Consider the following 18,528-nt stretch of genomic DNA (forward strand, 5'->3'; position numbering starts at 1 on the left):
CGACTCCAACACCATCATTAAGTTTGCTGATGACACAACAGTGGTAGGCCTGATCACTGACAATGACGAGACAGCCTATAGGGAGGAGGTCAGAGACCTGGCCGTGTGGTGCCAGGACAACAACGTGATCAAGACAAAGGAGATGATTGTGGACTACAGGAAAAGGAGGACCGAGCATGCCCCCTTCTCATCGACAGGGCTGTAGTGGAGCAGGTTGAGAGCTTCCAGTTCCTTAGTGTCCACATCACCGACAAACTAACATGGTCTAAGCACACCAAGACAGTCGTGAAGAGGGCACAACAAAACCTATTGCCCCTCAGGAGACTGAAAAGATTTGGCATGGATCCTCAGATCCTCAATAGGTTCTAAAGCTGCACCATCAAGAGCATCCTGACTTGTTGCATCACTGCCTGGTATGGCAGCAGCTCAGCCTCCGACCACATGGCACTACAGAGGGTAGTGCGTACGGCCCAGTACATCCCTGGAGCCGTGCTTCCTGCCATCCAGGACCTCTATACCTGGCGGTGTCAGAGGAAGGCCCTAAAAATTGTCAAAGACTCCAGCCACTCTGGTCATAGACTCTTCTCTCTACTACCGCACGGCAAGCAGTACGGGAGCGCCAAGTCTAGGTCCAAGAGGCTTCTAAACAGCTTCTACCCCCAAGCTGTAAGACTTCTGAACATCTAATAAAATGGCTACCTAGACTATTTGCATTGCCCCCTCCCCTTTTACTCCGCTGCTACTCTCTGTTAATATCTATGCATAGTCACTGCATAATAACTCTACCTACATGTACATATTACCTCAATTACCTCGACTAACCGGTGCCCCAGCACATTGACTCTGTACCGGTACCCACTGTATAAAGTTTTGCTTTGTTATTTTACTGCTGCTCTTTAAATTCTTGTTTCTTTCATTTATTTTATTTTGTATTCTTATTTGTATTATTAAACTGCATTGTTGGTTAGGGGAATGTAAGTAAGCATTACACTACACCTGTTGTATTTGGCGCAAGTTATTTGATCCTGGCCTGGTCTGTTTGGTCTGCTTTGCAAGCGTTTCCAGATGTCTTGCGATGTTGCACCAAACAATTGGCCCAGCATCGTCCCGGGTTTGTTCTTAACTGACTTGCCTAGTTAAATAAAGGTAACGTTTTGAGTGTGGCAACTCAGAACCTCAGTTAAAGTTTGCATATGTTTTTTTGTGTAGAGCTTCCTAATGGTTCATTGATACTTTCCAAGTGGTAAACCCAGACCGTTCTTCAACGAGATTCCAGTTAATAATCACAGAGTTTCTGACTTCCGAGTTGTCTTGAACGCAGCATCAGGGATGATAGACGAGTTTCCCACTAGTAATTACCAGTTGGAGGGGCATTTAGGTGGATTTTTCACAGTCGTATGTGGTAAATACCACCTTCCCACTCGGTTAAGGACACAGCATAACATTTTGTTTGTGATGCTGCGTTAATAGGCAACTCAGATGTGCTAGTCAGAAATAGAAAACGCAGAATGGAAAACTCGTTGTAGAAAGATAATACCCAATTGAAAGGTATCAGAGTCAACCAAATAGAAAGCTCAAAGCAAATAACTAGGTTTATTTTAACTCGGAGGTTCTGCATTTTGATAGCCCGTGAACACTCCATCATGCGTTTATGATTATTCATTATGCGCAGTTGCAGCACACTTTCTAAGCTTTCTGTCTAGAAATGCGCATGTGCGATACAGTTCTAGGTGGATTTATTTGCAACACTCAGTACACTAGCCATCACTGCATCCTCGGCAAGAGCCCAACACAGACTTAACATGAGCTTCACAGTCGAAGAGAGGGGAAACCCAAATACATTGAGCTATCGTTTGTTTTTCAGTAAGTGTGGTCCACTTTTTAATGGAAATATAGCTTAAGCTAGCTTAGTTAATAGCTAGCTATAATACGGCAAGGGTCGAGTCCATTGTGGATTTGCCGGCTTACTAGTGGGATCGGGCCCCACCTCCCACGTGTCACTTATTTATTAATTTTGCGTTGTTTGTATACTCCTAATGTCAAGTTCAAGTGTAGATTTCACAGGTATTTGCACCTAGTTAGGATCGTTGAGTATATGCATACATCAGCGCTTTGACCTTTGCTCCCCATTTGAGTTGAGCAGACATACAGTAACTAGCAATTGCATGGACCAGTTTTGCCGGTTTGCTAGACATGAATTTGCCTTACCGGTATCAAGATCCAATTCAGCTGTTTTAGTGTGTTAAAGTTATCCTGTCATTGTGGTATTTCTGACATTAGTTAGCTAGTCTGCTGGTGTGGAATCCCCAAAAATCGCGATAATATTAGTTAGCTAGTCTTGTTGGGATACCACACCAGTAACCTCGATAAATCATATTTTAGCTATAGTACGTGTGGGTTACGCCCAGTTTCTAAGATCAAGACTATGCATTAAGACCTGTCAAACAAAAGGTGTTTCTCATGTAACCAGTGTTAGCCTGAATGTATCATTGTTCAAAATGTGATGTAGCAGTTTTTCAAATTGGTTGCGTACAGTGCCGCCTTTATGATTGCGCATTTAATTACCATTACACTGGGGGTTAATTGTATCATGTGTAAGTGTATGATTTCTTACTTCCATACATTTACACACACTAAACTTAAAGGTCACTCATAATATCCCATTCTCATGATGTATGTCGTCTGTTCTCTGTAGAAAATGCTGATGGAAAGTATGTCTCCCCATTCCATGACATACCTATGTATGCTGATGAGAGCCAGGTATGTCACATTTATCCTGCTACAACGCCTCATTACATATCACACACACACTGAATGGAGATGGGATATCAATTCAACTGCTTCTTTATAGAAAGATACCCACTTAGTCTAACTTTTGACTCATGGTTAAATCTGCAATATTAATATTTTTGGGTGACCTGAACAAATGCACATAGAAATGTGAGTTGTAGATCTGTCATTCTCATTGAAAGCAAATCTAAGAAGTGGTATATGTTGTTTTTATGTTCTCTATTTCTATGCTTCTCATTCTTAAGTTTCATTTTTGCATCTTTTACTTTCGGTTTTGTACACCAGCTCAAGCAAACATATTAAGTGGTGCAGCGGTCCAAGGCACTGCATCTCAGTGCTAGAGGCGTCACTACAGACCCTAGTTTGATTCCAGGCTGTATCACAACCGGCCATGATTGGGAGTCCCATAGGATGGAGCACAATTGGCCCAGCGTCGTCCGGGTTAAAGGAATAGATGTATGGAAAGCAAATCAGCTATTTGGGCAGATTTGTTGCCATTCAAGACCGTTTTGCGTGGCTGATTGGGCTGCACTACGAGTCGATAGTAAGCCGGCGAGGTGTTGTGCTTCCTAATGGGTAACATTATTATTGTGTCGCCGGCAGTAGCTACGTGGAATTGTATTTCAAGTAGGATAGCGGAGTACACAATAAATAACTAATATTGATAACTAGGGTTGCAAAGGGTCGGAAACTTTCCGGTAAATTTTCCATGGGAAGTTAAGCCTGGGAATTTTGCTTAAATTCATCAAAAAAGTTACCTTATAACAGTGAACCTATTATGTGAGATACACATAAGGCAATTCTAGGTCTTGTGGCATATTTTGGTTAAACTATCCCCAATTCAATGGAATTGCAACCCTCTGCATGCACACTGCATTCTTCCATCACATGTACAGCTGATTCTCAGTCTTGCACACTAATTGAGATGCTTTGAGCCCACACTACTACACTGTCTGAGCTAAGGACTACATGCTTTCTGGTAAGTTTTGATTACAATACTGTGTGGGGTGAATATACACTGCTCAAAAAAATAAAGGGAACACTAAAATAACACATCCTAGATCTGAATGAATGAAATACTCTTATTAAATACTTTTTTCTTTACATAGTTGAATGTGCTGACAACAAAATCACACAAATTATCAATGGAAATCAAATTTATCAACCCACGGAGGTCTGGATTTGGAGTCACACTCAAAATTAAAGTGGAAAACCACACTACAGGCTGATCCAACTTTGATGTAATGTCCTTAAAACAAGTCCAAATGAGGCTCAGTAGTGTGTGTGGCCTCCATGTGCCTGTATGACCTCCCTACAACGCCTGGACATGCTCCTGATGAGGTGGCGGATGGTCTCCTGAGGGATCTCCTCCCAGACCTGGACTAAAGCATCCGCCAACTCCTGGACAGTCTGTGGTGCAACGTGGCGTTGGTGGATGGAGCGAGGCATGATGTCCCAGATGTGCTCAATTGGATTCAGGTCTGGGGAACGGGCGGGCCAGTCCATAGCATCAATGCCTTCCTCTTGCAGGAACTGCTGACACACTCCAGCCACATGAGGTCTAGCATTGTCTTGCATTAGGAGGAACCCAGGGCCAACCGCACCAGCATATGGTCTCACAAGGGATCTGAGGATCTCATCTCAGTACCTAATGGCAGTCAGGCTACCTCTGGCGAGCACATGGAGGGCTGTGCGGCCCCCCCAAAGAAATGCCACCCCACACCATGACTGACCCACCGCCAAACCGGTCATGCTGGAGGATGTTGCAGGCAGCAGAACGTTCTTCACGGCGTCTCCAGACTGTCACATCTGTCACATGTGCTCAGTGTGAACCTGCTTTCATCTGTGAAGAGCACAGGGCGCCAGTGGCGAATTTGCCAATCTTGGTGTTCTCTGGCAAATGCCAAACGTCCTGCACATTGTTGGGCTGTAAGCACAACCCCCACCTGTGGACGTCGGGCCCTCATACCACCCTCATGGAGTCTGTTTCTGACCGTTTGAGCAGACACATGCACATTTGTGGCCTGCTGGAGGTCATTTTGCAGGGCTCTGGCAGTGCTCCTCCTTGCACAAAGGCGGAGGTAGGTGTCCTGCTGCTGGGTTGTTGCCCTCCTACGGCCTCCTCCACGTCTCCTGATTTACCGGCCTGTCTCCTGGTAGCGCCTCCATGCTCTGGACACTACGCTGACAGACACAGCAAACCTTCTTGCCACAGCTCGCATTGATGTGCCATCCTAGATGAGCTGCACTACCTGAGCCACTTGTGTGGGTTGTAGACTCCGTCTCATGCTACCACTAGAGTGAAAGCACCGCCAGCATTCAAAAGTGACCAAAACATCAGCCAGGAAGCATAGGAACTGAGAAGTGGTCTGTGGTCCCCACCTGCAGAACCACTCCTTTATTGGGGGTGTCTTGCTAATTGCCTATAATTTCCGCCTGTTGTCTATTCCATTTGCACAACAGCATGTGAAATTTATTGTCAATCAGTGTTGCTTCCCAAGTGGACAGTTTGATTTCACAGAAGTGTGATTGACTTGGAGTTACATTGTGTTGTTTAAGTGTTCCCTTTATTTTTTTTGAGCAGTGTATTTTATGACATACATTATTTTTTTGTTAACTAGTAAATATCCTACAGAAAAGTGTGTTTTTAAATCATTTCTAACTTAACAATTTCTGCTAGTTAGTTTTTGCTACCTTGTGGGTTTTAACTTGCTTGAGCCTGCTAACTGAGTGTTAATTCACCTGTTTCCATACATGTTTAATTTTAAAACATGTATCTTACAAAGGAGTTGTTTTAATCTAACTGCTTAAGTATTTATCTGTACATGGAATTGTATTTAAAAAAACTTTTCTTTTACAATTATATAAATCTTTACAGGAAAATGCCATTGGCACTCTGATGTGTGGAGACATTTCACTGCAGCTAATGTAGAAGGAAAAGCTGTGTACATTTGCAAATACTGTGCCAAATCATATGTGAAGAATGCAACAAAGATGCAGAATCAACTGGCCAAGTGCATAAAGTCCCTCAGCGCTTACAACAAACAATCTCTGACAAAAGTCCCTCTACTTCATTTGAGGTGAAAATGATGAATCCGATACCTTATCGATAGCAACAGCTCATGGTCCTCCTGAAATCAGTAGTTTTTTGACTCAATGGAGGAACATAGTCAGAGAAATGCTGATGAATGTCTTGCTCAAGCTGTGTATGCAACTGGTTCACCTCTGATGCTCACAGGCAATGTGTATTGGAAGAGATTTCTGAATGTTCTTTGCCCAGCATACACCCCTACAACCAGACATGCTTTATCTACTCATTTGCTGGATGCAGAGTTCAACAGTGTTCAAGTGAAGGTCAAGTGAATCATAGAGAAAGCAGACTGTATTGCAATCATCTCTGATGGGTGGTTGAATGTTCGCGGGCAAGGAATAATCAACTACATCTCTACCCCTCAACCAGTATTTTACAAGAGCAGACACAAGGGACAACAGACACACCGGTCTCTACATTGCAGATGAGCTAAAGGCAGTCATCAATGACCTTGGACCACAGAAGGTATTTGCACTGGCAATGCTGCAAACATGAAGGCTGCTTGGTCTAAAGAGGAGTCCTGCCCTCACATCACATCCATTGGCTGTGCTGCTCATGCATTGAATCTGTTTCTTAAGGACATCATGGCACTGAAAACAATGGATACAGTCTACAGAAGAGCCAAGGAAATGGTTAGGTATGTGAAGGGTCATCAAGTTATAGCAGCAATCTACCTCACCAAGCAAAGTGAGAAGAATAAGAGCACCACATTGAAGCTGCCCAGCAACACCCGTTGGGGTGGTGTTGTCATCATGTTTGACAGTCTCCTGGAGGGGAAGGACTCTCCAATAAATGGCCATATCACAGCCCCTTCAAGAGGATCCTCCTGGGTGATGTATTTTGGGGGAGAGTGGTAAGTAGTTTGAAACTCCTGAAACCTATAGCAGTATCCATTGCACATCCTGTCTGACGTTCAAACTCTGCTTGCAGATGTAAGAGAAGAAATCCGTACTGCCCTGCCCACTTAACTGTTGCTCCAAGCAGAGGAAACTTCAGTTCTGAAATACATCAAAAAGCGTGAAGACTTCTGCCTGAATCCCATACATGCTGCAGCGTACATGTTGGACCCCAAGTATCTTGGCAAGAGTATTCTGTCTGGTGCAGAGATCAACAACGCCTATGGTGTCATCACTACAGTGTCTCGCCACCTTGGCCTGGATGAGGGCAAGATTCTTGGCAGTCTGGCAGAGTACACTTCCAAGCAAGGGCTTTGGGATGTAGATGCAATATTGCAGTCGTGCCAACATATCTCATCAGCCACCTGGTGGAAGGGACTTTGTGGATCTGAGGCTTTTTCCCCTGTTGCCTTCAAATCCCACAAACCATCAGCCGCCTCAGAGCGCAACTGGTCCTTGTTTGGGAACACACACCAAAGCACGCAACAGGCTGACCAATACAACGGTTGAGATGGCCATATCACAGTCTGCCGATATGGACAGCCCCATCAAGAGGATCCTCCTGGATTATGTATTTTGGGAGAGAGTGGTAAAAGCAGCCTGAAACCTATAGCAGTAGCCATTGCACAGATTGAGGGAGACAATGCCATCCTGTCTGATGTTCAGACTCTGCTTGCAGATGTAAGAGAATAAATCTGTACTGTCCTGACCACTTCATTGTCGCTCCAAGCAGAGGAAACTGCAGGGTTGAAAAATTGGCCATCCGGGCAAATTTGACCCTTTTTGAGCCTGACAACGAGCCATCCTCAACAAGGTTGGAAAGTGATAGTGAAGATGAGGCCTCAGAGTCTGATGTTCAAGAGGTGGACATTGAGGAGGTCCAGGGAGAAGACATGGAAGCCTGAGAGGGAGACAACCAAAGCTTTAGTTTCTAGACTATCATTTTACAGATGTATGTTGGAAAGGTTTTTGGGAGATGCGATGGATCATTGGGGATCATTCAATATTCCCTTTCTTTTGTTGTTCAATGAAATCATTCCATGTGAATATTCATCTCATTTAATTAAAGTTACATTTGTAACTAAATTGTTTTTTTGACTTCTATTGGAAGGATTGAATCATTTGCAATTATGTCTAGTTATAAGGTAAAAGGTTTATGTTTCTGTCTCCATATATGGTAAATATATCCAATGCAAAAAACATCTACATTTAAATGCATACATACATGCATGCATACATACATACATACATACATGCATGCATGCATGCATGCATGCATACATACATACATAGTCAACTACTCAATGGTGAGGGCCTGAACAGCAATAATACAGTAACCACACCGGGACACAGTGCCCTTTGCTCCCGCTCGACGAGTACCTAATAGCCAATATCATGGTGACAGTCATAGTAAGCACACACATGCAACGCATGAAACAACAGTACACCCATCATCAATCATTTTTAAAAACTAATAAACAGTCGTCAGTTTTATAACAGAAAATATACAATTATGTGTGAAACTAACAGTGAAATATGACTCGTCCTCGGACTTAAAAACAGAAGTCCTGACTCTCATGGTACGGTAGTTCAATATATAGTAGTTGCCTGGGGAGAAAACTACTGGTGGGGAGTGGACTCCAAAAGTATCAAATCCCTGACTCCTATTTCTGGGTGTCAAGCTTCGACTCTTAAGATTCTGTATTTTTTGCAACGGATAATTTTTTTCCCGTGGTCTACTTGGAGAACACAAACTCTCATCTTTCACAGCAAAGAAAGACCGAGCTAGCAAGGGGAGAGATGGATGGGAGGGGCACAGCCAGGCATGTCGGCCACCAGGCAGACATTCAGAACAGTGCATTGGTAATCAAAAGATCTAGGCTATAGGCTATCGCAATGCTATGTTTCGCAATTTCTTGGATTACAAGGTCTTGAGCAAGTTCATTTAAGTAGGGGCTATCAGTGAGTATGCTGAGCTATTCTACACGTAACAGACCAAAAACAAAACACATGAGTTTTTCATAGCGAACAGAAAGGGGAGTAGGTGAGTGAGAGTTCGGATCGGGGCAGGCAGAGAGACGGTCAGAACCGTGAGCACAGGCTATACCAGTGGTTCCCAACTTTTTTTTGGTTACTGTACCACTAACTGAATTTTGCTGTGCCCGGAGTACCCCTGAAGTACCCCCTCATGTACATTTTACCAGTAAGCTTACGGTCTCATAAGTTCAAGTACCCCCTGCGGATAGGACAAGTACTCCCAGGGCAGGGATCCTAGAACCACTGGGCTATACTGTGTCTTGGTAATCTGTATGTATCATCCCATAAGATATCGCTTAAATAGTATTTATATATTCAAACAAAATGGGCCTTTTATAGGCAAATGGGCAGCATCATGCTCATGTCATTCCTCTTGAACACGTGTTGTCTTCCTAGTAGGACTGCAATATATGAGATGGTGTGTGTGTGTGCGCGCATTCGTTTCTGCGTGTTTTGGGAGTCGAGCAAGAGTCGACTCCTGCGACTCTACCTACAGAAGTCAGAGCCGACACCAAAAATCCTGAAGTCATTCACCACAAAAACATCTCAATCAAAACCGTCTAACCTATAGCAGAGCGGTCTCGATACACCCACTACTTTCCTTTCGACACACCCACTCGCGCATTCACCAATGAAAATGAAATGAATATATTTCACAGCGGTTTAGATGGTACAGTGACTCTCTACACCAGGTATTCCCACCTGGGTACGGGGGTACGCCAAGTAAAAATGTGATTCCATTTCTATTTTCCAACAGGGCAATACATTTGGGTGAGGTTTTCTCGCCTGAGTAGCCTCGTTTCACTGCCTAAAATGAAGCCATCTAGTGTTCAGCGAAATAACAACACAATGTCAAATAGGTAGCTTAGACAGGTAGCTTAGTCAAATGTTTTATTTTATTTAACTTTTATTTAACCAGGTAGGCCAGTTGAGAACAAGTTCTCATTTACAACTGCGACCGGGCCAAGATGAAGCAAAGCAGTGCGACAAAAGCAACAACACAGAGTTATACATGGGATAAACAAACGTACAGTCAATAACACAATAGAGAAAAAAAAGGTCTATATACAGTGTGTGCAAATGGCGTGAGGAGGTAAGGCAATAAATAGGCCATAGTAGCAAAGTAATTACAATTTAGGAGATTCATTAACACTGGAGTGATAGATGAGCAGATGATGTGCAAGTAGTGATACTGGTGTGAAAAAGAGCAGAAAGGTAAATAAAAACAATATGGGTATGAGGTAGGTGGATTGGGTGGGCTATTTACAGATGGACTATGTACAGCTGCAGCGATCGGTTAGCTGCTCAAATAGCTGATGTTTAAAGTTAGTGAGGGAAATTTTAAGTCTCCAGCTTCAGTGATTTTTGCAATTCGTTCCAGTCACTGGCCGCAGAGAACTGGAAGGAAAGGCGGCCAAATGAGGCGCTGGCTTTGGGTATGACCAGTGAGATATACCTGCTGGAGCGTGTGTTACGGGTGGGTGTTATCGTGACCAGTGAGATGAGGTAAGGCGGAGCTTTACCTAGCATAGATTTATAGATGACCTGGAGCCAGTGGGTCTGGCAACGAATATGTAGCGAGGGCCAGCCGACTAGAGCATACAGGTCGCAGTGGTGGGTGGTATAAGGGGCTTTGGTAACAAAATGGATGGCACTGTGATAGACTGCATCCAGTAGAGTATTGGAAGCTATTTTGTAGATGACATCGCCGAAGTCAAGGATCGGTAGGATAGTCAGTTTTACGAGGGTATGTTTGGCAGCTTGAGTGAAGGATGCTTTGTTGTGAAATAGGAAGGACACTACAGTGAAAATGGTTAACGTTGTTAAAGCAAGGCCCCTGAACTCTCGTGTATTTTCTGCACAATGCAATGATATGGGCAGCGACCATGTAACGCTTTTACAAAATACAGAAGTGCGCTGGTTATCAAGGGGCAAAGTATTGACACGTTTTAATGAACTGAGAGACAAGCTTAAAGTTCTTTACTGACCCATCATTTTCACTTGTCTGACCGCTTGCATGATGATGAGTTTCTCACACGACTGGCTTATCTGGGTTATGTTTTTTCTCGCCAGAATGATCTGAATCTAGGATTACAGGGACAACTCTATTCAATGTGCGGGACAAAATTGAGGCTATGATTAAGAAGTTGGACCTCTTCTCTGTCTGCAAGAACAACACACAGGTCTTTCCATCATTGTATGATTTTTTTTTGTGTGTGCAAATTAACTCAAACTTAAGGACAATGTCAAATGTGATATAGCGAAGCACCTGAGTGAGTTGGGTACACAATCATGCAAGTACTTTCCCGAAACGGATGACACAAACAACTGTATTCGTTATCACTTAGAATTTTAGCAACCAGGAAATGCTAGTGGTTTCTGCATACTGCACCTTTAACGATGTCATTGAGTTATTGTATCTCCATAGCATTCGTGGTTGGAATTGTTTGTAATGTATTCATTTATGTTCCCTATGCGTGTGGGAGAGTAGGAGTACCGCTAGTAATGTCAGTCTGTTTGTCAAAGCAATGGTCTTTACCACTTCAACACTGAACTCTTTAATCATTGTCTTATCTCTCTGGAGTAATATATCAGAGTTGGATGGCCTTTCCTTTCCTCCAACATAGCCATAGGCATAAATAAATTATTGCTGGGGTATATTGATATCATGGGACACAAGTATGAAAATGTATTCACTCACTACTGTAAGTTGCTCTGGATAAGCACTTCTGCTTGGAAATGGGGGGGGGATTTAAGATACTCTTTGAAGAGGTATGGTTTCAGATGTGTTCAGGGCAGGGGCAGGAACAGGGACTCTGCTGTCCTAGCTTCAAGGGGAAGCTAGTACCAACATTAGGGTGCCAGGACAAGGAAGAGCTTGGACTGGGCTGAACGGGAGCTGCCCTTCCGTAGGGGTGGGAGGGCTAAGAGACCAGAGGTTGCAGAACGTAGTGCTCGGGTTGGGGGTGTAGGGTTTGAGCATTGCCTGGAGGTAGGGAGGGGCAGTACCTCTTGCTGCTCCGTTGGCAAGTACCATGGTCTTGTATTGGATGCAAACTTTGTCTGGTAGCCAGTGGAGTGTGTGGAGGAGGGGGGTGACATGGGAGAACTTGAAGGTTGAACACCAAGCGGTCTGCAGTGTTCTGGATGAGTTGCAGGGGTTTGATGGCACAAGTGGGGAGCTCAGCGAACAAACATCTTTGTTTACTACTAATGAAGTATGAGTCATTGCTTGCTTCTTCTCTTTCAGAACATTTTCCATGTGGTTGTTGAAGTACCAAGGTGGACAAATGCAAAGATGGAGGTAGGTTCACCTTGATTGATTTTTATTAGCCAGTTAAAAACAATACATACTGTCTTCAGAAAGTATACAGCCTTATTCTAATATTGATCAAATATTTTTCCTCATCAATCTACACACAATACCCCATAATGACAATGTGAAAACAGGTTTTTAGAATGTTTTGCAAATGTATTAAAAAGAAAAAACATACCTTATTTACATAAGTATTCAGACTCTTTGCTATGAGACTCGAAATTGATCTCCGGTGCATCCTGTTTCCAATGATCATCCTTGAGATCTTTCTACCACTTGATTAGAGTCCACCTGTGGTAAATTCAATTGATTGGACACGATTTGGAAAGGCACCCACCTGTCTATATAAGGTCCCACAGTTGACAGTGCATGTCAGAGCAAAAACCAAGCCATGAGGTCGAAGGAATTGTCCGTAGATCTCTGATCCAGGATTGTGTCGAGGCACAGATCTGGGTAAGGGTACCAAAACATTTCTGCCGCATTAAAGGTCCCCAAGAACACAGTGGCCTCCAACATTCTTAAATGGAACAAGTTTGGAACCACCAAGCCTTCCTAGAGCTGGCCGCCCGGTCAATCTGAGCAATTGGGGGAGAAGGGTCTTAGTCAGGGAGGTGACTAAGAACCCGATGGTCACTCTGACAGAGCTCTAGAATTCCTGCGTGGAGATGGGAGACAACCATCTCTGCAGCACTCCACCAATCAGGCCTTTATGGTAGAGTGACCAGACGGAAGCCACTCCTCAGGAAAAGGCACTTTTCCTCCTTTGCCAAAAGGCACTTAAAGACGTGAGAAACACGATTCTCTTGCTAGTCAAGCAAAATAAGACACAAAAGATAATTCAATAATGTTTGGCTTTTCTACTTCCAGATTGCAACCAAAGACCCATTGAACCCGATCAAGCAGGATGTGAAGAAGGGGAACCTACGTTACGTCGCCAATGTTTTCCCCCACAAAGGCTACATTTGGAACTATGGAGCAATACCTCAGGTCAGACAGTCACCAAACTGCACATGGTCTGAAATGCAAGTACAGGCTTGCGACTGTACAAGACTTTTGGCATTCCAACATAATCCTTGTAGTGTGTCACTGTTTCTGCATTCAAACATTACGATGCAGACTAATACGTTTGTAGAAGCAGACCCACGCTACATGTCCAACTCAATTCATTGATCACCTAGAGTTGAAATGGCCATGATTGCCAAGTTCTCTGTCATATGAACTAAATATCACAATCTCTTTTGACTGTGGTATTTCTCTTTCTCGGTAGACTTGGGAGGATCCCGGGCACAAAGATGAAGACACTGACTGCTGTGGTGACAATGACCCCATCGACGTCTGTGAAATCGGTACCAAGGTACGGCACTTTATCCTCACTACTATTAACCTTTTGGAGCCTTTTTTAAGATCTTGATATTTTTTCTTCCATTCAATCTCTGCCGTTCCTACATGCTTAAGGTGTCATTCAAAGCAGCTTTTCGTCACCTAAGCAAGGAGTCCAATTTCAAGAAAGTATGCCCGCCAATTTAGCTGGGTTTGTTACATCATCAGCTGCCTATACAGATATTGTGTTATGAGCTTTGTTTATGGTTGCGTGATGAAATGCACTTTCCTTCAGCATGTGATCTGCTTTCTGACCATCATTGAAAGTGACCAATATCTTACTTTTCTATGCTGTACTGATCATGAATCTGCCTCCTCCTCCAGGTGTGTTCGCGTGGGGAGGTGATCAAGGTGAAGGTACTGGGGGTTTTGGCCATGATCGACGAGGGGGAGACGGACTGGAAGGTCATAGCCATCAACGTGGAGGACCCTGAAGCTAAGGACCTGAATAGTAAGCATTGGAGGAGCTAGATGTGGACTAAACAGAGAATCCCTAATATAACAGGCCATTCCTTAATAGTGCCCATTTAGCCAAGTCACTGCATATAGTAGTATTGGAATATGATTGCTCAAGTGAAGAATGCGATGATTGAACAATTCCCCCCCCCCAAGTGTGTATTCCTATTGCCACAGTCATCTGCAAGTGAAGAATGCAATGCATCTATGTTTTCCCAAATGTGGGTGTGTGGCTGCGTGCATGTGTGTCTACTGCTATTGCCACAAGTATTTTCCCTCACCCGTCACCCTATCCTGTGAACCTCAGACATCGGTGACATCCAGAGGCTGAAGCCAGGTTACTTGGAGGCCACCGTGGACTGGTTCAGGAAGTACAAGGTACCAGATGGGAAACCAGAGAACCAGTTTGCCTTCAACGGAGAGTTCAAAGACAAGGTATCCATCTTGTACCCCATACACAGGAGTTTGTGTTCTGTAAACTTTTGGCCCCGAGCCAGAATGGCTCATCTCCTGTCTCTGTAGTATTTGGCAAGGTATTGTAACCTTGAAGTTGTCACAGCCTTGTTACAGTAGCTACATCCATCCTCATCAACATACTTTTAATTCATCTATTTACCTTGTACCACATCCACCCTCATCTAAAACAGATTTTTCAATCTAGATACAGTTGAAGTCGGGAAGTTTACATACACCTTAGCCAAATGATTTAAACTCAGTTTTTCACAATTCCTGACATTTAATCCTAGTAAAAATTCCCCGTCTTGAGTCAGTTAGGATCACCACTTTATTTTGAGAATGTGAAATGTCAGAATAATAGTAGAGTGATTTTATTTCAGCTTTTATTTCTTTCATCACATTCCGAGTGGGTCAGAAGTTTACATACACTCAATTAGTATTTGGTAGCATTGCCTTTAAATTGTTTAACAAACATTTTGGGTAGCCTTCCACAAGCTTCCTACAATAAGTTGGGTGAATTTTGGCCCATTCCTCCTGACAGAGCTGGCGTAACTGAGTCAGGTTTGTAGGCCTCCTTGCTCGCACACGCTTTTTCAGTTTTGCCCACAATTTTTCTATAGGCTTGAGGTCAGGGCTTTGTGATGGCCACTCCAATACCTTGACTTTGTTGTCCTTATGCCATTTTGCAAGTACGCTTGGGGCCATTGTCCATTTGGAAGACTCATTTGCGACCAAGCTTTAACTTCCTGACTAATGTCTTGAGATGTTGCTTCAAAATATCCACATAATTTTCCGCCCTCATGATGCCATCTATTTTGTTAAGTGCACCAGAGACTCCTGCAGCAAAGCACCCCCACAACATGATGATGCCACCCCCGTGCTTCACGGTTGGGATGGTGTTCTTTGGCTTGCAAGCCTCCCCCTTTTTCCTCCAAACATAACGATGGTCATTATGGCCACACAGTTCTATTTTTGTTTCATCAGACCAGAGGACATTTCTCCAAAAAGTACGACCTTCGTCCCCATGTGCAGTAGCAAACTGTAGTCTGGCTTTTTTATGGCGGTTTTGGAACAGTACGCTTCTTCCTTGCTGAGCGACCTTTCAGGTTATGTCAATATAGGACTGGTTTTACTGTGGATATAGATACTTTTGTACCCGTTTCCTCCTGCATCTTCACAAGGTCCTTTGCTGCTGTTCTGGGATTGATTTGCACTTTTCGCACCAAAGTTCGTTCATCTCTAGGAGACAGAACGCATCTCCTTCCTGAGCGGTGTGACGGCTGTGTGGTCCCATGGTGTTTATACCTACGTACTATTGTTTGTACAGATGAACGTGGTACCTTCAAGTGTTTGGATATTGCTCCCAAGGATGAACCAGACTTGTGGAGGTCTACAATTTATTTTCTGAAGTCTTGGCTGATTTCTTTTGATTTTCCCATGATTTTAAGCAAAGAGGCACTGAGTTTGAAGGTAGGCCTTGAAATACATCCACAGGTACACCTCCAATTGACTCAAATGATGTCAATTAGCCTATCAGAAGCTTCTAAAACCATGACATCGTTTTCTGGAATTTTCCAAGCTGTTTAAAGGCACAGTCAACTTAGTGTATGTAAACTTCTGACCCACTGGAATTGTGATACAGTGATATATAAGTGAAATAATCTGTCTGTTAACAATTGTTGTAAATATTACTTGTCATGCAGAAAGTAGATGTCCTAACTGACTTGCCAAAACGAACGTTTTGTTAACAAGAATGTTGTGTAGTGGTTGAAACACTTAGGTTGGAGTCATTACAACTAGTTTATGTAAACTTCCGACTTCAACTGTTCATGGATAGTTGTTTAGCCTGAATGTCAGTCTGTCTGCAATAGCCTTGTTAAATGTTGCGTTGTTGAATGCAAGAAGGCTAGATTGCGTTCGCCAGATAGAGGCAAATTCAGTTTGTTGCACAAGAACTGACATTTTTTTAGAAAGACCCATAGGGTTGTATTATCCTGTTGCAACATAGTATGTCCCTGAGGATGCGATAACCTTTTTACAATATACAGTGTCCAATGAAGTTCAATACAGGCTTGTTTGAAAGTGATCGGTTCAGCTAAAATACAGAAATGCGTAGTGCTGTTTTCACGGACATAGATGAAGACTATCCTGGACTAAAATGCACTCACATTTGGGATTCTCCATTGAGTTTGCATTTTCCAGGAGTAGGCTTTATCTGTCTGGAAAACCACCCCAAACTGGATGTTTCCTTGCCCTACAACAACCTCAGCTCTGTGTTTCCCCTTCTCAGGAATTTGCCATTGAGACAATCAAGAGCACCCATGGCTTCTGGAAGGCACTTATCTCTCAGAAGACCAACTCTGGAGGACTCAACTGGTGAGGAGAGCATACACGATTTGCAATCCTTGTACAGTAAAATACCTCTAAAACTGGCATTTGTTACAGTCCCATCATCTTAAAATCATTACTGTAAATTAAATCAATAATTAAAGGCCCAATCCGTAATTCTAACATGTAAGCCCTGCCACTTAATTTGTGAAATTAGACCTTACTTCTGAAGAACAAGCAAAAACTTGTTTGAATCTGAATACAAAATGAATGAATACCTGACTGATGTGACCTTTTTCTCCAATCCTGCAGTAAAAACACGTGTGTGTCGGCTGGCGACAGCCCCTTCTGCTGCTCCACGGACGAGGCCAAGGCTGTCATAGAAGGGGTCAGTACCGTCTGCTTCTCTATGGCTAGTTTCTAGAACTTCAGGGTCGGGTCAGACCTGTCTCCTTTATGTGCCGTGCTCCTACATGCCTCTGCTGTGGTCAAACATGTCTAGCATATACATTTATAAATTGCTCAATCAGACCATCCAATTATGTGTATTTATTTATGTTTGGATTTTTTTTAGACAACCCCTTGTGGAACCGAAGATCCTATCCCCTGCTCAGGTAAGTCTCTTTAAAATAATTTTTACCTCAAGATTGTGAAACGTTTACTATGAATCTACTTTGTTTTATTGAATATTGTGAAAATGTGTTGGACGGGCGCTGATAATGCAATTGTTATTTGGTTATTCTGCCTATTTGCTTGAACGTATAATAAAAACAGATCTAAATGAATCAACAAAAATGAAATAACTCCCATAGTTAATAATGATCCTTGCTATGATCATATATTTACGTATTGGATCCTGCCTTGACTCTGATATTTATTTGACATATTGGAAACCTCCAACTCTTTATGGTCACTTTATGACCAACCTGGAATGATAGGAAAGGACTGCATGGTTGTACACACGTATTTTATTTTATGACGGTCAATTCCATTGCTATTCAGGAAGTAAGCTAAGATTCCAATGACATTTTTCGTCAGTGGGGAAAATTAGAATTTCAGTTTACGTCTTGAATTGAAATGGAATTGACCCAATGGATTCATGTGAATTCACTGGGGTGGCAGGTAGCCTAGTGGTTAGAACCAGGTAGCCTAGTGGTTAGAACCAGGTAGCCTAGTGGTTAGAACCAGGTAGCCTAGTGGTTAGAGCGTTGGACTAGTAACCGAAAGGTTGCAAGAAAAACTTGACTTACTCTGTACACATCTAATCATGTGATTTTCTATTTCCAGTGGATAAATGGTTCTACTATGAGAAGGAGTAACTTTAAGATGAAGACTCAATGGACCAGTGTCTCACCTGTTTAGCAAGTGTACTTGAAGATCATAGACTTAATGACAGTTAGGGGTGTGGCTGCGAAAGAATAGACTCTTCTCCATACTCTGAAGATAAGAGAAGATTGGGCAAAAATAGTGAAATAATGTCTGAGGAAATGTGTTGTTACTGTTATTTAACAAACGTCTCATTGGAGATGTGCTGTCGAACAGATAGTACTGGTAGTGTGCTTCCTATAGCTAGCAACTCATGTACTGTATGGGATCGTAATTCCTTAAATAAAGCTTTATCTGTAAAACAAAAATACTATGATAGTTTTGTTGGATAATGTAAAAAAAAATTGTAATAACTTTCAATTTGATTTTGTCTGACATTATTTTGTAGGAAGTTGTACTCTGTTACCCAGCTGACATTTAGATGAGGGCTGATTTGGTTACCTTTGCTTGTA

At 42.9% G+C, this 18,528-nt stretch overlaps 1 protein-coding gene across 1 annotated transcript; it reads left to right on the top strand.

The window, feature by feature from the left end:
* The first annotated feature begins 1,683 nt into the window (after nucleotides 1-1,683).
* Nucleotides 1,684-18,384, top strand: LOC110502609 (inorganic pyrophosphatase). Its single transcript, XM_021580784.2, has 11 exons — nucleotides 1,684-1,863; nucleotides 2,696-2,760; nucleotides 12,065-12,118; nucleotides 12,998-13,117; nucleotides 13,398-13,484; nucleotides 13,835-13,961; nucleotides 14,274-14,401; nucleotides 16,713-16,798; nucleotides 17,063-17,138; nucleotides 17,325-17,364; nucleotides 18,038-18,384. Exons 1-11 carry the CDS (start codon nucleotides 1,803-1,805, stop codon nucleotides 18,067-18,069), a joined length of 876 nt encoding a protein of 291 aa, XP_021436459.1. The 5' UTR covers nucleotides 1,684-1,802; the 3' UTR covers nucleotides 18,070-18,384.
* Nucleotides 18,385-18,528: the final 144 nt, after the last annotated feature.

Source organism: Oncorhynchus mykiss, chromosome 23, assembly GCF_013265735.2.
Source record: "Oncorhynchus mykiss isolate Arlee chromosome 23, USDA_OmykA_1.1, whole genome shotgun sequence".
Taxonomy (NCBI): Eukaryota; Metazoa; Chordata; class Actinopteri; order Salmoniformes; family Salmonidae; genus Oncorhynchus; species Oncorhynchus mykiss.

Coding starts and splice junctions, on each gene's coding strand:
- LOC110502609 (XM_021580784.2), top strand. CDS start 1,803: ATGAGCTTCACAGTCGAAGAGAGGGGAAACCCAAATACATTGAGCTAT. Junction 16,799..17,062: donor AACTCTGGAGGACTCAACTG/GTGAGGAGAGCA, acceptor CCAATCCTGCAG/TAAAAACACGTGTGTGTCGG. Junction 17,365..18,037: donor AGATCCTATCCCCTGCTCAG/GTAAGTCTCTTT, acceptor TTCTATTTCCAG/TGGATAAATGGTTCTACTAT.